A 20077-nucleotide genomic window follows, 5' to 3' on the forward strand; every position below is an offset into this window, starting at 1 on the left:
GTAAGCCACTCACCGCGTCAAGGTCGTCTCAATTGAGTGGTCCCTAACTCTTGTTCCTACCTGTTCATGGGCCATGACAGCCACATAAAATCCAGGGAATGCAGGTCAGCATGCAAGCCAAGTACACTTTGCTTGTAACCCCGTCCGGTGCCATTACAGCTTTCATCGGATCCAGGGATGCAAGTACCAACATGCATGCTGAACCCACCATATACTTCTCCTGGAGCCAGATGGCTAATGGTAGGTTCTATATAAGCAGACTCAGTTTTATACTGACTTTAAAACCAGCCTCCAGGACAGATTGACTGGTCAGGTGTGCTTGACTCAAAGGAGATCGCCACGCCTCCAATATATGCTACAAAGAAAAAAAGTGGGGGGTTGAGTCAGCACAACCTGCCTGCAGGTGCAGATCACTATGGCGAAATACATATACAAACGGAAAATGCAAATGTGATCGCACACTGCATCCAGCACTCTGCCCTCCATGCTGGATGAGACATTGGTTTATATTTTGGCCAAAGCATAGTAAGCCAATGTCTCATCCAGCATGGAGGGCAGAGTGCTGGATGCAGTGTGCGATCACATTTGCATTTTCCGTTTGTATATGTATTTCGCCATAGTGATCTGCACCTGCAGGCAGGTTGTGCTGACTCAACCCCCCACTTTTTCTCTTTGTAGCATATATTGGAGGCGTGGCGATCTCCTTTGAGTCAAGCACACCTGACCAGTCAATCTGTCCTGGAGGCTGGTTTTAAAGTCAGTATAAAACTGAGTCTGCTTATATAGAACCTACCATTAGCCATCTGGCTCCAGGAGAAGTATATGGTGGGTTCAGCATGCATGTTGGTACTTGCATCCCTGGATCCGATGAAAGCTGTAATGGCACCGGACGGGGTTACAAGCAAAGTGTACTTGGCTTGCATGCTGACCTGCATTCCCTGGATTTTATGTGGCTGTCATGGCCCATGAACAGGTAGGAACAAGAGTTAGGGACCACTCAATTGAGACGACCTTGACGCGGTGAGTGGCTTACTATGCTTTGGCCAAAATATAAACCAATGTCTCATCCAGCATGGAGGGCAGAGTGCTGGATGCAGTGTGCGATCACATTTGCATTTTCCGTTTGTATATGTATTTCGCCATAGTGATCTGCACCTGCAGGCAGGTTGTGCTGACTCAACCCCCCACTTTTTTTCTTTGTAGCATATATTGGAGGCGTGGCGATCTCCTTTGAGTCAAGCACACCTGACCAGTCAATCTGTCCTGGAGGCTGGTTTTAAAGTCAGTATAAAACTGAGTCTGCTTATATAGAACCTACCATTAGCCATCTTGCTCCAGGAGAAGTATATGGTGGGTTCAGCATGCATGTTGGTACTTGCATCCCTGGATCCGATGAAAGCTGTAATGGCACCGGACGGGGTTACAAGCAAAGTGTACTTGGCTTGCATGCTGACCTGCATTCCCTGGATTTTATGTGGCTGTCATGGCCCATGAACAGGTAGGAACAAGAGTTAGGGACCACTCAATTGAGACGACCTTGACGCGGTGAGTGGCTTACTATGCTTTGGCCAAAATATAAACCAATGTCTCATCCAGCATGGAGGGCAGAGTGCTGGATGCAGTGTGCGATCACATTTGCATTTTCCGTTTGTATATGTATTTCGCCATAGTGATCTGCACCTGCAGGCAGGTTGTGCTGACTCAACCCCCCACTTTTTTTCTTTGTAGCATATATTGGAGGCGTGGCGATCTCCTTTGAGTCAAGCACACCTGACCAGTCAATCTGTCCTGGAGGCTGGTTTTAAAGTCAGTAAAGAACTGAGTCTGCTTATATAGAACCTACCATTAGCCATCTGGCTCCAGGAGAAGTATATGGTGGGTTCAGCATGCATGTTGGTACTTGCATCCCTGGATCCGATGAAAGCTGTAATGGCACCGGACGGGGTTACAAGCAAAGTGTACTTGGCTTGCATGCTGACCTGCATTCCCTGGATTTTATGTGGCTGTCATGGCCCATGAACAGGTAGGAACAAGAGTTAGGGACCACTCAATTGAGACGACCTTGACGCGGTGAGTGGCTTACTATGCTTTGGCCAAAATATAAACCAATGTCTCATCCAGCATGGAGGGCAGAGTGCTGGATGCAGTGTGCGATCACATTTGCATTTTCCGTTTGAAAGTGAAAAATGTCATTTTTTTTGCAAAAAAATAGTTAAATTTCAATTAATAACAAAAAAAGTAAAAATGTCAGCAGCAATGAAATATGACCAAATGAAAGCTCTATTAGTGAGAAGAAAAGGAGGTAAAATTCATTTGGGTGGTAAGTTGCATGACTGAGCAATAAACGGTCAAAGTAGTGTAGGTCAGAAGTGTAAAAAGTGGCCTGGTCATTAAGGGTGTTTAAGGTAAGGGAGCTGAGCAGGGGCGTAGCTAGAAATGCATGGGCCCCATAGCAAAAAAAAATTATGGGCCCCCCCCCGTGCCATCCACAGATCCCCCTCCCCTAAATAGTGCCATCCACAGATCCCCCTCCCCTAAATAGTGCCATCCACAGATCCCCCTCCCCTAAATAGTGCCATCCACAGATCCCTCTCCCCTAAATAGTGCCATCCACAGATCCCTCTCCCCTAAATAGTGCCATCCACAGATCCCCCTCCCCTAAATAGTGCCATCCACAGATCCCCCTCCCCTAAATAGTGCCATCCACAGATCCCTCTCCCCTAAACAGTGCCGTCCACAGATCCCTCTCCCCTAAACAGTGCCGTCCACAGATCCCTCTCCCCTAAACAGTGCCGTCCACAGATCCCCCTCCCCTAAATAGTGCCATCCACAGATCCCCCTCCTCTAAATAGTGCCATCCACAGATCCCCCTCCCCTAAATAGTGCCATCAACAGATCCCCCTCCCCTAAATAGTGCCATCCACAGATCCCCCTCCCCTAAATAGTGCCATCCACAGATCCCTCTCCCCTAAACAGTGCCATCCACAGATCCCCCTCCCCTAAACAGTGCCATCCACAGATCCCCCTCCCCTAAATAGTGCCATCCACAGATCCCCCTCCCCTAAATAGTGCCATCAACAGACCCCCCCTCCCCTAAATAGTGCCATCCACAGATCCCCCTCCCCTAAACAGTGCCATCCACAGTATCAGGTGCCTCCCCCCCCATGTGCCAGTCAGTATCAGGTGCCAACCCCCCCCCCCAGGTGCCAGTATCAGGTCAGGTACCAACCCCCCTCCCCCCATGTGCCAGTATCAAGTGCCCCCCGCTCCCCCCATGGCAGTAACAGTCGGGCATTAAAAAAAATGAAATAAACACTTCTACTTACCTCCATGTCAGCGATGCGATGCAGCCTCTCCCTGTATTGTGTCCCACCCTGTGTATTTCAGAAAAGGTTTCTGCTGGGATTCGAACCCACGACCTTCTGTATCAGAGGCAAAGCATCTAACCACAAGACCATAAGAGCTGCCTTGCTGCTGACTGAAAAATTATGAGACTTCTACTGTTATAGCTGGCTAAGTGTACATCTATACACATGACAGCTGCTCATATATAGAGATATAGCAGAGCTGAGTGTGCTGGGATAGCTGTCATATAGAGATATAGCAGTGCTGGGTGTGTTGGGGCAGCTGTCATATGTATAGATGTACACTTAGCCAGCTATAACAGTAGAAGTGTCAAATTTTTTCAATCTGTTGTATTGCAGCCTTTATGGTTGTGAGGGTAAATGCCTCTGATACATTGGAGGTTGTGGGTTTGAATCCCAGACACATCAGGAGACTTTAGAATACAGTAAGATTAGATCACATTAGCGAGGGGGCCTGAACATTAAGACCGCTGCTGTGAAGGGGGCCCTGAACATTAAGACATTGATATTTAACTAACTTGAAAATAAACTGTCGGTCTGCTGCTTCCCCGGTAGTTAGGCCACCTCCTGGCTGCCTGTGTGTAGTGTCTGTGTGTGTTAATAATAAAAAAATAAAAAAATTAAAAAACTGAATGCGGTCGGACGGGCCCCATAGCCACTGCTATGGTTGCTATGGCGATCCCTACGCCACTGGAGCTGAGGTGGTTAAATCGCCGAACACCGAACCCAAACCCGAACTTTTAAAAGTTCCAAAATCCTAAAGTTCGGTATGAACCCGAACTTTACAGTTCAGGTTCACTCAACCCTAGTGATGAGCGAACACGGACTGCCACATTTGGGACCATGTACCAAACACGAACACAGAATTTGGCACCAAAGTCCGTGTCTGGGTTTGTTGTTCATACTTTACATAAAGCTTGTTGAAGGGCGGCAGCCAATCAACAAGCGTTTAACCACTTCATGACCGCCCATAGACTATAAACTTCCTATGGGCGGTTGTTTTTCTCTGATTGGACGTTTTAGAACACCTTTTCAGAGATGGCAGCTGCATGCTAATCATGCAACTGCAGAGCAGGAGGCTCGCTGTCAGTGACAGCAGTGTACCCCTGAGAGAAGGCAGGGACAGTTCCTAGGTGTCCCTGCCTTTTAGATCGCTGATTGCACAGCCCTCAACAACTGCTATGTATACAGATCAGGAAGCGCTGTGCACTTCCTGTCCTGGCGGTCATGTGACCGCCGGGGCCAGGGCAGTGCAGGAGCTGTCGGGTCTACCATAGACCTCGATCATCCCTGCACTGAGGCTGTACAGCACAGTATAAGGCTGTACAGCCTCTTTGGGAGGTGTATTTCCCCTGTAACTGTGGCTACTATGTCAGCCCCAGTTACAGGAGAAATCAATAGTGGAAAAAAAAATGTGAAGTTAAATGTCCCCCAGGGGTCTTGTATGACCTTATGGGGGACGCAAAGTGTAGAATAAAAAATAAAGTGTTTTATAAAAAAAAAAGAAAAAAAAAAAGGTTTCACATGTGTAGGAGGGCGCAAGGGTCTGTCATTGACGGAAGGTATGTGTCACCGAGGTTCCTGGCCTTGGTGAGATAAGAACCCGTAATTTTGTGTGTCAGCGGCAGCTAGTGCTTGCTGACACTGTTTTACTTAGTGTGGCTGTAAAGCCAATCCGGGCCGGTTCTTATTGGGAGCAGCCAAAGAGCAAGGTGGGTGGCTGTTCCCCACGTCCAGGCCAGGTTTTGGGCTGGGGTTTAAAGGATAACTGTCATATATATATTTTTTTTGATAAAGTGTAGTTCAAGTGATAGATAACAATTTTGCAATAGACTTTATTTAGCCAAAACGTTTATTTTTGGTAGAAAACTGGGGCTGAAATGGCCCTTAGCAGCACTCTTCAAATGAGCGTTGCTAAGGGCCATCCGTCTCCTATTAGAAAAGGGGAGACGGGCTGTGCAGACGCTATGCTTCTGCCTCCCGTGTTTCCCTGGGAGACAGAAGGCTGGGCAAATGAATGGGTTATTGTGCATTCCCCCGGGGCCTACTTACTCCACATAAAACTCCGCCCTTTTTACCCCCAGCCTCTCACACCCCTTAAATGAATACACACAGTCCGAGTTGGATTAAATCGGCCACAGCAGCCGTTTATTAATAAATAAATAAATACATAACATATATAAATATATATATAAATATATAACAATAACTTTTCCATACCCCCTGACGAGGGAGGTCATAGAAGCCCCAAATTTCTCACATATATGTATAAACACGCCAACCCGGCACTTCCATCTTGCCTCCAGCCGCAAAACTCCAGCTCGGAGACACCAACTGATGGACGCCTCTCTGAACGAACCAAAAATGCCCCAACTATGAGAGTCCAGCCCCCCCTCCTGGGGGCCCTCCCATTTTTCACACCATTCAAGACCACCAGCTTCTATGACCTTCCCCCGCCAACATCGCGCGGCTTGACTCCTCCCTCAAGCCCGCGCGTTCCTCCACATGCAAAGCGCCCTCTCGATGCCTCCCTGCAGGCCCAAAGACCACAAGTCAATCCCCACCGCGTTCAAATGAACACCATCAGCCTTCCAAAATCCTCCTGTACCCGCCTCCAACTCCACATGCCGAACCACCACCGCCCCATTCCTGGCCGCAAACTTACCCACCGCCCTGTTCACCTTCACCCTTGTCTTATCCACCCTCTCAAACGACCTGGCCTCTCGCCATGACTGCCTATACACCATATCCGACCAAACCGTGATCATCCCAGGAAACAAGGACCACAATCGCAACAAGTCAAACTTGATATCCTTGATCAAATCCCAACAAAACCTTACCCCCAAGTCATTACCACCCACATGCAGCACCAGAATATCCGGGGCCCTATCCAACCTCGCATGTCTATGAACCTCACCCATCACACTCCCCCACAACATCCCCCTGCGTCCAATCCATCTCACCACCGCCTCATCCCTTCCTATCCCCAACTGCCGCCCGTTAGACCTCACATCCGCCCGCAAAGCACCCCAAAAAACAAACAAATGCCCCAGGATCCAGACTAACGCCGCCTCACCACCTGCAACAAGAAAAAACGAGAATAAAAATACGAACAAAAAACCACTGCGCCCTCCAACCCCAACTCACAAGCCCCCCAGACGCACATACGACTTAAAACGGGCCGACTCCTACCGCCCAATCTTCTTAATCACCTCGTCCCCCAACCCCAATCTGGCAGCCTCCGTCGCCGCCCCAATACGAAAGGAATGACCCGTAAAGCCACTAGAGTCCATTCCCAGCACCGCCATACACTTCTTGAATACCGCCACAAACTGGAACCTTGACAAAAAAGAACCATCCTGATGCCTCAACAACAGACCCCCCCCACCCAACCCCCCCCCCCTATATACCCTCAAACAATTTACTGGACAAACCAAGCACCCTGCCACTGCATACAGACACACGTTCCGACCCCTTCCTTCCCTGTCCGTCTTAGATACCCTAATCCGTACAACCACCCTATCCTCGAACAAATCCACATCGCCACTCGCCAAACCGCCCCCACACACCGTACTCCTACTCACCAGCTCCCCCAGCCGGAAAGCCCCAAAAAAAGCCAACGCGAATGCAAGCCTAAATAACCGGACCTCACTCTCCGAGCTACAAACCGACTCCACACAAACCCCCACTCTCAACAGCAACTCAAAGGACACCGGCCTCCGACCGTCCGCCTCCCGGCCCCCACGACGAAAACCCTTCAGTACCTGCTTAACCAAAAATGATTTGGTAACATCCGGAAGGCCCCTCAACCTAAAACCAAAAACTAAACCCGCAAAACACCGGTTAACCCTCGCCACTGACCAACCCTCCTCCACCATTTGTCCCAAAAACAACACCAATGGGATCTCCCCCCCATCAACACCAACCCCCATACTCACACACCACTGCTCCCAAGAACGCCACGCCTTACCATAGTCAGACCAAGTACCTTCACTCAAAGACCTCATAAACAAATATAGTACCTCCAATAGGTCCCAGAGCCATGCCGGGCACTCCAACCCCTCCTCCTCCGCCTCTGGAGCCAGCTGACGAAAACGCTCTCACTGCAAACGAGAAAGAGAGTCAGCCACCCCGTTATGAACCCCCGGCACATGCACCGCCACAACCCATGTGTTCAGCAGCAAACACATCAGCACCAAGTGCTGCAATAACCTAACTACAGGAGGCGAAGATGCAGTCAGACTATTAACGGCCTGCACAACACCCAAGTTATCGCAATGTCACCTCACTTTCTTATCCTTAAACTTGCCCCCCCACAGCACCACCGCCAGCACTATCGGGAACAATTCAAGCAACGCCACGTTCCTAACCCAACCCCTCTCAAACCAACTCACTGGCCATTCACCCGCACACCACTGTCCTTCACAATACACCCCAAAACCCACCCCCCCAGCAGCATCTGAAAACAAGTTAAAACTTTCCACCACCTCCCCCATAACCAACATCCTGCCATTAAATTGTCCCAAAAAACCGTCCCAAACCTCCAAGTCCCTCCTCAATTCCTTCCCCAGCCGAATAAAATGGTGACCCGACACCACACCTGCCGCCGCCAACCTCCTACAAAATATTCAAATCTTCGGCTTCACCCTCTCCGACCATACCGCAGACCGCACATCAATCAATTTGTCCTCAGGTAACCTGCATTCCATCCAAACCGTATCCAGCACTATACCCAAAAAACATAACTCTGTAGTGGGGCCAACCGTCTTCTCAGCCGACAACGGCACCCCGAACTCTCTAAACACCGACTGCAACGAGGCCAACAGCAACCCACACACCCCAGAATCAGCCGGCCCCAAACAAAGGAAGTCATCCAAATAATGAATGAGCGACTGACACCCCGCCACCTCCTTCACCACCCATTCTAAGAAGGAGCTAAACTTCTCAAAATAAGCGCAAGAGATCGAACACCCCATCGGCAAACACCCGTCCACATAATCCCCCCCCCCCCAAAAAAAAACATCCCAACAAGCGCAAACTATCCGGATGAACCGGTAACAAACGAAACGCGGCCTCAATGTCCGCCTTTGCTAACATCGCACCCGGCCCCAACTTCCTAACCCAACTAACCGCCGTATCAAAAGAGGTGTAAACAACCGAACACAATTCCGGATCGATCCCATCATTCACCGATGACCCCTTTGGGAAAGACAAATGGTGAATCAGCCGGAAAGCATTCGGCTCCTTCTTTGGAACCACCCCCAACGGCGAAACCACCAAGTTCCCCAAAGGTAACTCCACAAACGGCCCGTACATTCTCCCTAAACTCACCTCCTTAGCTAGCTTCTGAGGCACCACTTCCGGGTGCATCAAAGCCGACCTCAAATTCTTACATCTCCCACCCCCAAGTGGAGCCTGCATGACCAGACGGAATCACAAACCCCTCCTCAAATCCCCTCCGCAACAGCTCCGCCCCCACCCTATCCGGGTACCTACTTAAATACGGCCCCATCGCGTCCACCCTGACCGGAGTCCGCCCCTTTTCCAACCATCTCTTCCCCCTTTGCCTATTCCCCCGGAAACACCTGCTGGCCCCGTGGCTCCCCCCACACCCCGAACACTCGTGCTTAAACTTACATTTTTGACCGAACTTGCAACTCCCCTCATTGAACAAAAAGCACAAGCCCTTTGCCGAGGCAGCGGCAAAACCCGACTGCCCCCCCTCCCCCCATCCCCCCCCTGCTCCGCACGAAAAAGCTGCCCCTGTCTACCAGCCCCCATCACCCTCATCCACAGCCCTATGTCTTTATGGTCCCACCGCATACTGGAGCGGACCGCCTTCCTCTGACGAAACTGTTCGTCATAACGCAACCACCCGTAACCTCCATAAAAACGATAAGCTTCCCCTATCGCATCCATGTAGCAAAACAGAGGCGAACAACTGTCTTGCGCCTTCTCCCCGATCACACTCGCCAAAATAGCAAACGCCTGAAGCCAATTGCTAAACGTACGAGGTATCAGCCTATACCGCTTCTTCTCCTCCTCCTTCTTCTTTCCCAAATCCTTCCTCACAACATCCAAATTAAAGCGCTTCAACGTGAGAAGGGAAAAGATATCCACGTACTCCCCTTTCCAAATTCGCTCCCTCACTTCCTGCTTCAAATGCGCCCCCAACGGGCCCTCAAAGCACACATACACCTCGCCCTTTGCCGCATCATCAACCCTCGGCCTATCTTCCTCACCACCTACCTGCGTCTGCACTGAAACCCCCCTCCCCCCACTCGCCACCAACCCGGGGCCCACCCCCCCGGAAACATGCTCAGATCCCCCAGCCACCGCTTCAACCTCGCTCCCCCTCCCTAAACCCCAAGCTTGCAAAGGCCCTGCCCCCCCATGACCTACACCAGCCAAACCGCACAGCAACCGCCCTAAACCACCAAATAAATCAGCCTGACCACCCCCGCTGGCCCCCAACCCCACACCTTGCAATAATGTAAACAGTGTCCCCAAGGTTGCCTCACCTGGCTTCCCGGGCGCTGTGAACCCCGCAGCCGTTGATATTCCCGCCGCTCCACTTCCAATCGCACCATCCTGGACCCTGCTTCCGGTAATCCTCCACTGTAGCCCGGCGACCCAGCACTTCCAGCGCTGGCCGCGTCTTGTTCAGCCCTTGCCATCTGCTCACCCGACTCCTCAATAAGACCAGCCGCCGGCTGTCCGTCATCAGTAAGGGGCCTGTGCACCCGCACCGCCTCCCGGTGCACAGCCCCGCAGCCCCTCGCTCCACTTGCTCTCCCATGCCGAGCAGGCCTCCCCTCAGGCCCAAGAGTGGAGCCTGCAGCACCTGGTCCTGCACTCCCGCCGTCTGCAGCCGCACGCGATGAAGGGGGCCGCCCCCCTCCCTTCACTGAATCCCGCCGTGCATATGGATTCCTCCCGAGCCGTGAGGACTTAGGGAGGGGTTGAGCGTGTCCCCCACGGCCCGGAGGGTCCCTAGAGGGGCTCCTAACGCGGCGCTGGACTCTGGGGGTGTCCTCCTCAATCAGGCGCGCCGGCGGCCTAGCCCGCCGTCTTTCCTCTGACGGCGGGCAAACTGCACCCGCCACATCCCCCTGCAACAAGCCGGCTACCTGGTCTTCAAGCCAGCCTTGACCCCGGACCACCGCCGCTGCCCGCAGCCTCTCCAGGACTTCCTCGACGCCCGACATGGTAAGGTTGGAGCTGGAGAGGATGCCAAGATGTCCGCTCTCCTGCTCCTCTTCTCCCGAAATGGCGCCGGTCCGTTGGCTCCGCCCCCTCTTGAAGCTCCGCCCCACCCCGCGCAACTCCGCCCCCTCACTATCCTAACCCTTTCCAGCCCTCCTCGGCCCCGGAGCCCAAAACCCCTCATGCAGGCCTACCTCCAGCGTCCGGCCTTTCTGGAGTCTTAGGAGTTAAAATTACATTTATATTCCCCCTTTCTATGCAATCTAATGCTCCGTTACATTCACTGACCTGCGATCCCTGTGATAACATTTCATGAAGCAGCAGATGGCTCACTGCGCACAGTGCTTTTACTTCCGGCGGTTGCTTCATGAATTATTATCACACGGATCGCAGGTCAGTGAATGTAACGGAAAATTGTTACCTATTCCTTGCCCTACACTTTAGCAAAAAAAATTATAATATGACAGTTATCCTTTAAAAACCCAGCCAGCAGCTCAGCTGGCTGTGGTATGTTCCTCCAAGTGAGAGTGGAGCTGGGAAAGCTCTGTGTTTTTGGGAGCTGCATGAGAGCCGCCCTAAGGCCCCTTTCACACGGGCGTTGCGGATTGGGGCTGGATGCGTTCAGTGAAAATGCTGCGATTTTGGCACTAAAACAAGTCCGTTTTGACTGCAATTGCGTTGCGTTATTGCGTTTTTTCCCGCGCGCGTGACATGCGGATTGCATGCGTTTTTTCTGCGCGTGAAAAAAAACGCAACCATCTTGTGGAGTCACATGGTCATTAGCAACACCTTAAATTCCCCCAGCATGCTTTTTTTTGGTGGGAAAGCTTCATTTTTGTTGGATTGAAGCAGTTGTGTGGTGTGTTTGAGTGTGTACCTTTGCAGGATGTCAGCTTTCTCCTTATCGGATACTGACCATGTGCTTTTGCACTGGTTGGTATACCGTTGCTTTGGGGAGCGGCCACAAATGATTGCGGAGGAACCACGGAGGAGGAGAATGTGAGTTCATCCTCTTATGGCGCAGCGGGCTTGCAAAGGTCAGTTTGCAAGCCTGTATTCTGACCTTCGTGCGCACCCTGTAAAATTTTACAGTTACTGCCGCATGTCCATGCCCACCTTTGACCGGCTTTTGGCAGATTTGCAGCCTGGGTTGACCTTTCAGGACACCAACATGCGGCGTTGTGTTTCTGCCGAGGAACGCCTCATCATCACTCTCCGGTAGGTATTTTTTTTTGTCCTTTGAAACATGTTAAATTAAATTTGTATGGTTTTCTAGCTGATGTTTTCATTACATGCCTCTGCCCCGTGGCAACCTAGTGCATGTTCATATTTTTGTGTGTGTGGACAGATCATATCCCCCTTCAATTTGTATGTGTCGGGATCTGGCTTTGGCATTCGGCCAGATGCCGCCATGCATTTAGGGGCGCTAATAGATTCCACCAATGCACATAACGGGCTGGCGAAGTTTGTTTGCCTGACCCCAAAAAGAGAGTATGTTGAGAGTGTTTTCATAGTTGTAACAATTTTTTTTTTCTTTTTTCCCACAGATTTTTGGCTACCGGAAATTCATTCTCTGCACTCCACTTCGAGTTTCACATGGGGACCTCCACCATAGCTGGCATAGTAAAAGCAACGTGTGCCACTATTTGGTTGCGGCTGTGAGCAGGGCCGGCCTTTGGGGTGTGCGGGCTGTGCGGCCGCACAGGGCGCCATAGTAACAGGGGCGCTGGGCGGCCGACAGCTCGCAATGTAATCTGCGGCAGGCGAGGCTGCACTTGTGTTCTCCCTCGGGGCGCCCCCTCCATCTCCCTCTCCCCTGTCTGACCTGCCTGCTGCCCCCGCCGCTGCCAATAAGAAGAGAGGCAGGAGGAGGAGGGGAGGGGCTGTGGCCACTGCGCCACCAATGAAAAAAACTGACCTGAAATACAAATACAGGAGGCGGGTGCTGGAATCAAATAGCCGGCACCCGACCTCTATGACAGGGAGCTGCGATCAGCTGCAGTTGAGTTAACCCTTCAGGTGCGGTACCTGAGGGGTTAACTGCCGCTGATCGCAGCTCCCTGTCACAGAGGTCGGGTGCCGGCTATTTGATTCCAGCACCCGCCTCCTGTATTTGTATAAGAAACGTTGGTGGCACAGTGCGCCCCCCCCCCCAACACCCCAGTATAAGAAACGGTGGCACAGTGCGGCCCCCCCCCCCCCCAACACCCCAGTATAAGAAACGGTGGCACAGTGCGGCCCCCCCCCCCCCAACACCCCAGTATAAGAAACGGTGGCACAGTGCGGCCCCCCCCCCCCCAACACCCCAGTATAAGAAACATTGGTGGCACAGTGGGAAGTGCCAGTGAGGGTTAAAAAATAATTTAAAAAAATTAACTCACCTCCTCCAGTTGATCGCTTAGCTGCCGGTCTCCTGTTTTCTTCAGGACCTGTGGTGACGTCACTGAGCTCATCACATGACCCATTACCATGGTGATGGATCATGTGATGAGCACAGTGATGTCACCACAGGTCCTTTGACAGGTCATGAAGAAAGAACAGAAGACGATCAATTGGAGGAGGTGAGTTAATTATTTTTTAACCCTCATTGTCACTGCCCACTGCGCCACCAATGTTTGTTATATTGAGGGGGGGGTCACTGCATCACCAATGTTTATTATATTGGGGGGGGCGCACTGCGCCACCAATGTTTATTATATTGGGGGGGCGCACTGCGCCACCAATGTTTATTATACTGGGGTGTTGGGGGGGCGCACTGCACCACCAATGTTTATTATATTGGGGGGGCGCACTGCGCCACCAATGTTTATTATATTGGGGGGCGCACTGCGCCACCAATGTTTATTATATTGGGGGGGCGCACTGCGCACAACGACGGGTTAGGGAAATTTCACAGCAGAGTACGCATGCGCTGGGAGCCTCGCCGGCGGTTAGGGTAGGGAAAAATTATGGGCCAGTGCACAGGTGCGGTGATCGGATGGATGTTCTCAGCTGGACACCGGCCGACACTGCGCATGCGCTGGGAGCCTCACCAGCGGTTAGGGTAGGGAAAAAGCACTGGCCCGTACGTAATTTTTCCCTTCCCTAACCGCTGGTGAGGCTCCTGGCGCATGCGCACTCTGCTGTGAAACTTCCCTAACCTGTCGTTGTGCGCCTGCGCGGCGCTGCACACCTCCTCACGTCATGTCCGGTGCGACTGGAAGTGACGAGGGTAGGGAAATCTCACGAAGTAGGGAAGTATAACATTACACCGGCCTTTGGGGTGTGTGGGCTGGTAACTACTTGGTTGGATAGTCAGCCAGCCTATGCCATGATGCCAGCAACAAGCAGTGTTTTTTTTTTTTTGGGGGGGGGGGGGGGGGGGCGCCACAAGGTTAGCTCGCACAGGGCACCTGAACACCTAAGGCCGGCCCTGGCTGTGAGCTGCCATGCTGCCACAACCAACCAGGCAGCAGTGGCTCCAGATTGCCCATGGCTTCCTGGAGAGGGCCCAATTTCCAAGCTGCATTGGTGCCCTTGACGGGAAGCACATATGGGTGAAGAAGCCACCAAACTAAGGGTCCCGATTCTACAATTATAAGCAGTTTTTCTCTGTGGTTTTGTTGGCCTTGGTGGACACAAACTACAGGTTTATAATTGTAGACATCGGGGCCTATGGAAGTTCGGCAGATGCTTGCATCTTCCGGGCTTCCAGAATGAATCGATGGCTTCAGAGCAACCAACTTGACATTCCCCAGCCAGCTCGTCTTCCCGATTCCGCGGGACCACCTGCCCCCTTTGTAATTGTTGGCGATGAGGGGTTTGCGCTCTCTCCACACCTCATGCGTCCTTTTCCCCGGCGCGGATTGGATGACAAAAGGCACCACTTCAATTATCGCCTAACCAGGGCCCGACGATTTGTGGAGTGTGCCTTCGGGATCTTAGCCAGCAAATGGCGTGTTTTTCTTTCGGCCATCCAGATGGCCCCCAAAATGTCAACACAGTGATCCAAGCCTGTGTAGTCCTACATAATTTCATTCGTCTGTATGAGGCTACTCAGGAAGAGGATGCGCTAGCCTTTTCAGCACAACACCAGGGAGAGCCCTCTCAACTTGGACGAGCTGGTTCTGCCGGACTGCGGGTCAGGGAATTATTTTCCGATTATTTTTCCTCCCCTGCTGGTTCATTTCCTTTGCCTGCTGGTTCATTTCCTTCATCTTCCCGTGAGGAGCCCTGAGTTGTTGTCCCTTTTCACTCAAGATGACTTTATTGAGTGCATAGATCCTGGATGGATATGTACACAGTGTACATTGTACATAGTGTGTGTATTGTCTGACATGTTTAAATTTGCATAATTAAATGTTGCTGGAGTATGTAATAAAGGACGTTACATTACAAACTGTGCATTAATAAAAACATTACAAGGATATAACAAAAATTTAATTTCTTTATAAAAATTAGTCTTTTTTTGTAGTGAAATAAAAAAAGGTGCGCCTGTACAGGCCAAAAACATAAAAAAAATATTGCACACATTAAAGTTGCATAAAGCAATGGGGCGAGGAACCGCCAGCCTCATACTGGTGGCCAGGGTAACTGCCTGGTGCGGAGGGCCCAGGCTGTGGTGGTGGCACACTTTGGGAGGCAGAGGGTCAAGGTGGGTGGTAAGTGGCTTCCCCACTATAGGATGGGCCATAATGGGGAGGTGGGGGAAAATAGTGACGCCCGTGATGTGGCGGATATTCTTGGTGGGGTGGGAACACTGACGGAGGGGGACGTTGGACTGGCCCACTTGTGTTGCCATACATCCGCCAATTATCGCTGGCCGTAAATATATCCGAGGGATCGTTTGGCGGCGTGCATGCCTCCAGAACGGTACTGATGACCGTTTGTACCCGAAAGTAACGTTCTGGAGTCAAGTTACGGAAATGTGCGGCTAGACTCCTGGCATAGAGGTCATAAGTGTCCTCATGCCTGGCCCTATTAAGGTACTCAAGTACCTGTACATTGACCAAAGTGTCACCAGGCTGGGCGGATCTTTTGCACCGTGACTGTCCGGCCAAGGAAGCCTCCACTTCCGAAGTGGGGGGAGCGGTTGCTTGGGAAGGCCTTGTGGAGGTCCCTTGTCCCTCTTCGGTAGCAGATGGTGACGATGGGCCTTCTACATCTCCGGCACTGGAGTGGTGCTCCACTGTCTCCTCCACTTCCTCCTCAAGGTTGTCCTCCGTTCTATACAATAAAAAAAAAAACATTAGGTTCAAGTTAGCCAAGGGATAACATGTCTTTCGCGTACATTTGTGGGAAAATTACACCAACATCAACTGTAAGATTCTCTATGATTCAAATTGTTTGCTATAGGCAACTAATAATGCCAGTTGTATCATACAGCATTGCACAAAAACCAAACCTTTAGCTCAAATGCACATTTGGCTAACATCGGCACAAAACGAAGACAAAAGGTACACACACAAAAGACAGATGTTGGTAGAATCTGACTCATGTGGCTTAATACAAGTCCACATCCAAATGAAAGTAAAGTCCAAAACACAATTTGCTTATATATACGTTTTCTCATATGAGGCAAAATTACTTCTACATAATGGCTACGTGAAAAATACAAAAAACTTACGGACGAAGATCCATAATGTCGCGTAGAAACATAAGTTGTTCTTTAAACATATAGGGCCGCTTCTTGGAGAGGCCAGATCCACTGTGGCTATGGACCATTTCCTTGCGGAACTGGTCTCTACAGCTCCGCCAACGGTTTTTCACCTCTTCCACTGAAATGATTTGAAAAAATATATAAAAAATGTCACTGTGGAACATGTACTAGCACACATACTACAGGATACCACATGTACTAGTTAACCTACAAAAAGGCAGCTCTGTCAACTAAGACAGCTAAAGTACCCACTTGTACCACATCCAGAGTAAACTAAAAACCAAACAAGTGGAATATAGTATCACAAAATATCATTTATTATAAAATATAAAAAAATCTGGAGAACAACGGGATGTTATACAGTACACGGAGAAGCACAAGGCCAGCAGCATCAAAAACACCACCATGAAACTGCGCAATGTGTGGCGCAGAATGGTATGACCGAAAGATAGAGCTAAGACTCTGGGATAACCAGATAGATATCACATATGAAAGGTCTCCCCAATACGGGTGTAGTATGCAGAGTACCACAGACCAATTATGGTAAACCCAGAGCCGTAGCTGGCAAGCACGGAAATGTTGTAGGCACCACAGTCAGCCAATAAAAAATAATACAATGAATGTAGATCACTGGCTGAAATAAAAATAACAAACATGCGCCTAAGTACAGAGACCCCAGTGTGGATACATACGAGGGTGCCCTGCACGCAGCATGAAACCGTGCTAATAGCGGGACGTACCTGAAGACATGGTGGTGGAATGAATGACAGGCCCTGAGCGCGAGACCTCGACGCGCGTTTCACCTCAGCGGCTTCGTCAGGAGGTACTGAATGCTAGATGAGCAGGGTATATATAGAGCAAATGGTGGGGGTGGGACAATGGAAAAGAATTACCTGCATGCGGCACACCTGCGGACCACACGAACGGGCGCGGGAAGCACCATGATACGCGGCGCCATCTCTCAGCGCGTCCCCATCTGCACACCGCGCATGCGCGGCGCTTACAGACGTCATGGAGCGCGTCGAGATGGCGTCGCCCAGCGCATGCGTGCCCCGCGACCCCCGTGGAACGCAGGTGAACCGCAAACAACGGCTCAGATTAGGGCCTAGGGATGAAGCTAAAAGTCGCACAATGGATATAATACTGCCACAGGCGCACACCCGCTATATCCACACAGGGTCCTACACCCACAGGCAACGCTGTGCTAAAAAGAAAACCGCCAGTGACTATGTGATGTAAACGGAGAATGCATAAAAATGATACATACAGAATAAGAAATATATAGTATAAGGTGATGGCATGATCATGGATATAGCGAAATATAGCATAATTACACGACCTGCCCACACAGTGACAAATAGAATTAAAAAGTGATATATTAGGGGTCCATATAAATGGAGCCATCGGAGTGGCTAAACATAGCATAACTCCGTGACCTGCCCGCACGGTGACATATCAGTAAAAAACGTGATGTATTGGGGGTCCATGTAATTGGAACCGCAATACCATTATAACGATCATATAATTGATCTAGATACATAGTGAATAAGAAGGGAATAATTTTCCTATAAGAACATCATATCCGATTTTTTTATATTTTATAATAAATGATATTTTGTGATACTATATTCCACTTGTTTGGTTTTTAGTTTACCACATGTACTAGCACACATAATACAGGATACCACATGTACTAGCACACATACTACAGGATACCACATGTACTAGCACACATACTACAGGATACCACATGTACTAGCACACATACTACAGGATACCACATGTACTAACACACATACTACAGGATACCACATATACTAGCACACATACTACAGGATACCACATGTACTAGCACACATACTACAGGATACCACATGTACTAGCACACATACTACAGGATACCATATGTACTAGCACACATACTACAGGATACCACATGTACTAGCACACATACTACAGGATACCACATGCACTAGCACACATACTACAGGATACCACATGCACTAGCACACATACTACAGGATACCACATGCACTAGCACACATACTACAGGATACCACATGTACTAGCACACATACTACAGGATACCACATGTAAATGCAAATAGAACTTACACAGAGTATGTCTGTTTTTTTCGCTTGTCTTGGCCCAAACAGACGAAAAGAGCTCCTGAGTAGAGTTGAGCGAACACCTGGATGTTCGGGTTCGAGAAGTTTGGCCGAACTTCCCGGAAATGTTCGGGTTCGGGATCCGAACTCGACCCGAACTTCGCCCCGAACCTGAACCCCATTGAAGTCAATGGGGACCCAAACTTTTCGGCACTAAAAAGGCTGTAAAATAGCCCAGGAAAGGGCTAGAGGGCTGCAAAAGGCAGCAAAATGTAGGTAAATCCCCTGCAAACAAATGTGGATAGGGAAATGAATAAAAATAAAAATAAAATAAATTAAAATTAACCAATATCAATTGGAGAGAGGTCTCATGGCAGAGAATCAGGCTTCATGTCATAGCAGAGAATCAGGCTTCACGTCACCCACCACTGGAACAGGCCATTGTCAGATATTTAGGCCCCGGCACCCAGACAGAGGAGAGAGGTCCCATAGCAGAGAACCAGGCTTCATATCATAGCAGAGAATCAGGCTTAACGTCACCCACCACTGGAACAGGCCATTGTCAGATATTTAGGCCCCGGCACCCAGACAGAGGAGAGAGGTCCCATAGCAGAGAATCAGGCTTCATGTCATAGCAGAGAATCAGGCTTCAAGTCATAGCAGAGAATCAGGCTTCATGTCATAGCAGAGAATCAGGCTTCACGTCACCCACCACTGAAACAGGCCATTGTCAGATATTTAGGCCCCGGCACCCAGATAGAGGAGAGAGGTCCCATAGCAGAGAATCAGGCTTCATGGCATAGCAGAGAATCAGGCTTCACGTCAACCACCACTGGAACAGGCCATTGTCAGATATTTAGGACCCGGCACCCAGACAGAGGAGAGAGGTCCCATAGCAGAGAATCAGACTTCATGTCATAGCAGAGAATCAGGCTTCAAGTCATAGCAGAGAATCAGGCTTCATGTCATAGCAGAGAATCAGGCTTCACGTCACCCAACACTGGAACAGGCCATTGTCAGATATTTAGGCACCGGCACCCAGACAGAGGAGAGATGTCTCAGAGCAGAGAATCAGGCTTCATGTCATAGCAGAGAATCAGGCTTCACGTCACCCACCACTGGAACAGGCCATTGTCAGATATTTAGGCCCCGGCACCCAGACAGAGGAGAGAGGTCCCATAGCAGAGATTCAGGCTTCATGTCATAGCAGAGAATCAGGCTTCACGTCATCCACCACTGGAACAGGCCATTGTCAGATATTTAGGCCCCGGCACCCAGACAGAGGAGAGAGGTCCCATAGCAGAGAATCAGGCTTCATGTCATAGCAGAGAATCAGGCTTCAAGTCATAGCAGAGAATCAGGCTTCATGTCATAGCAGAGAATCAGGCTTCACATCACCCACCACTGGAACAGGCCATTGTCAGATATTTAGGCCCCGGCACCCAGACAGAGGAGAGAGGTCCCATAGCAGAGAATCAGGCTTCATGTCATAGCAGAGAATCAGGCTTCAAGTCATAGCAGAGAATCAGGCTTCATGTCATAGCAGAGAATCAGGCTTCACGTCACCCAACACTGGAACAGGCCATTGTCAGATATTTAGGCACCGGCACCCAGACAGAGGAGAGATGTCTCATAGCAGAGAATCAGGCTTCATGTCATAGCAGAGAATCAGGCTTCATGTCACCCACCACTGGAACAGGCCATTGTCAGATATTTTTAGGCCCCGGCACCCAGACAGAGGAGAGAGGTCCCATAGCAGA

General features: G+C 50.3%; 1 protein-coding gene across 1 annotated transcript; it reads right to left on the bottom strand.

The window, feature by feature from the left end:
• Nucleotides 1-15187: 15187 nt before the first annotated feature.
• LOC121005318 lies at nt 15188-16371 on the bottom strand. The gene is made up of 2 exons (XM_040437980.1): nt 16177-16371; nt 15188-15776 (listed from the first exon to the last, which is right to left on the bottom strand). Exons 1-2 carry the CDS (start codon nt 16272-16274, stop codon nt 15200-15202), a joined length of 675 nt encoding a protein of 224 aa, XP_040293914.1. The 5' UTR covers nt 16275-16371; the 3' UTR covers nt 15188-15199.
• Nucleotides 16372-20077: the final 3706 nt, after the last annotated feature.

Source organism: Bufo bufo, chromosome 6 (assembly GCF_905171765.1).
Source record: "Bufo bufo chromosome 6, aBufBuf1.1, whole genome shotgun sequence".
NCBI lineage: Eukaryota > Metazoa > Chordata > Amphibia > Anura > Bufonidae > Bufo > Bufo bufo.

What these genes read in the sequence shown, in the direction of transcription:
- LOC121005318 (XM_040437980.1), bottom strand. Translation starts at nt 16,274, where the DNA reads ATGGTCCATAGCCACAGTGGATCTGGCCTCTCCAAGAAGCGGCCCTAT. An exon ending in GACATTATGGATCTTCGTCC is followed by an intron (nt 15,777 to 16,176) that starts GTAAGTTTTTTG and finishes TTTATTGTATAG; the next exon opens with AACGGAGGACAACCTTGAGG.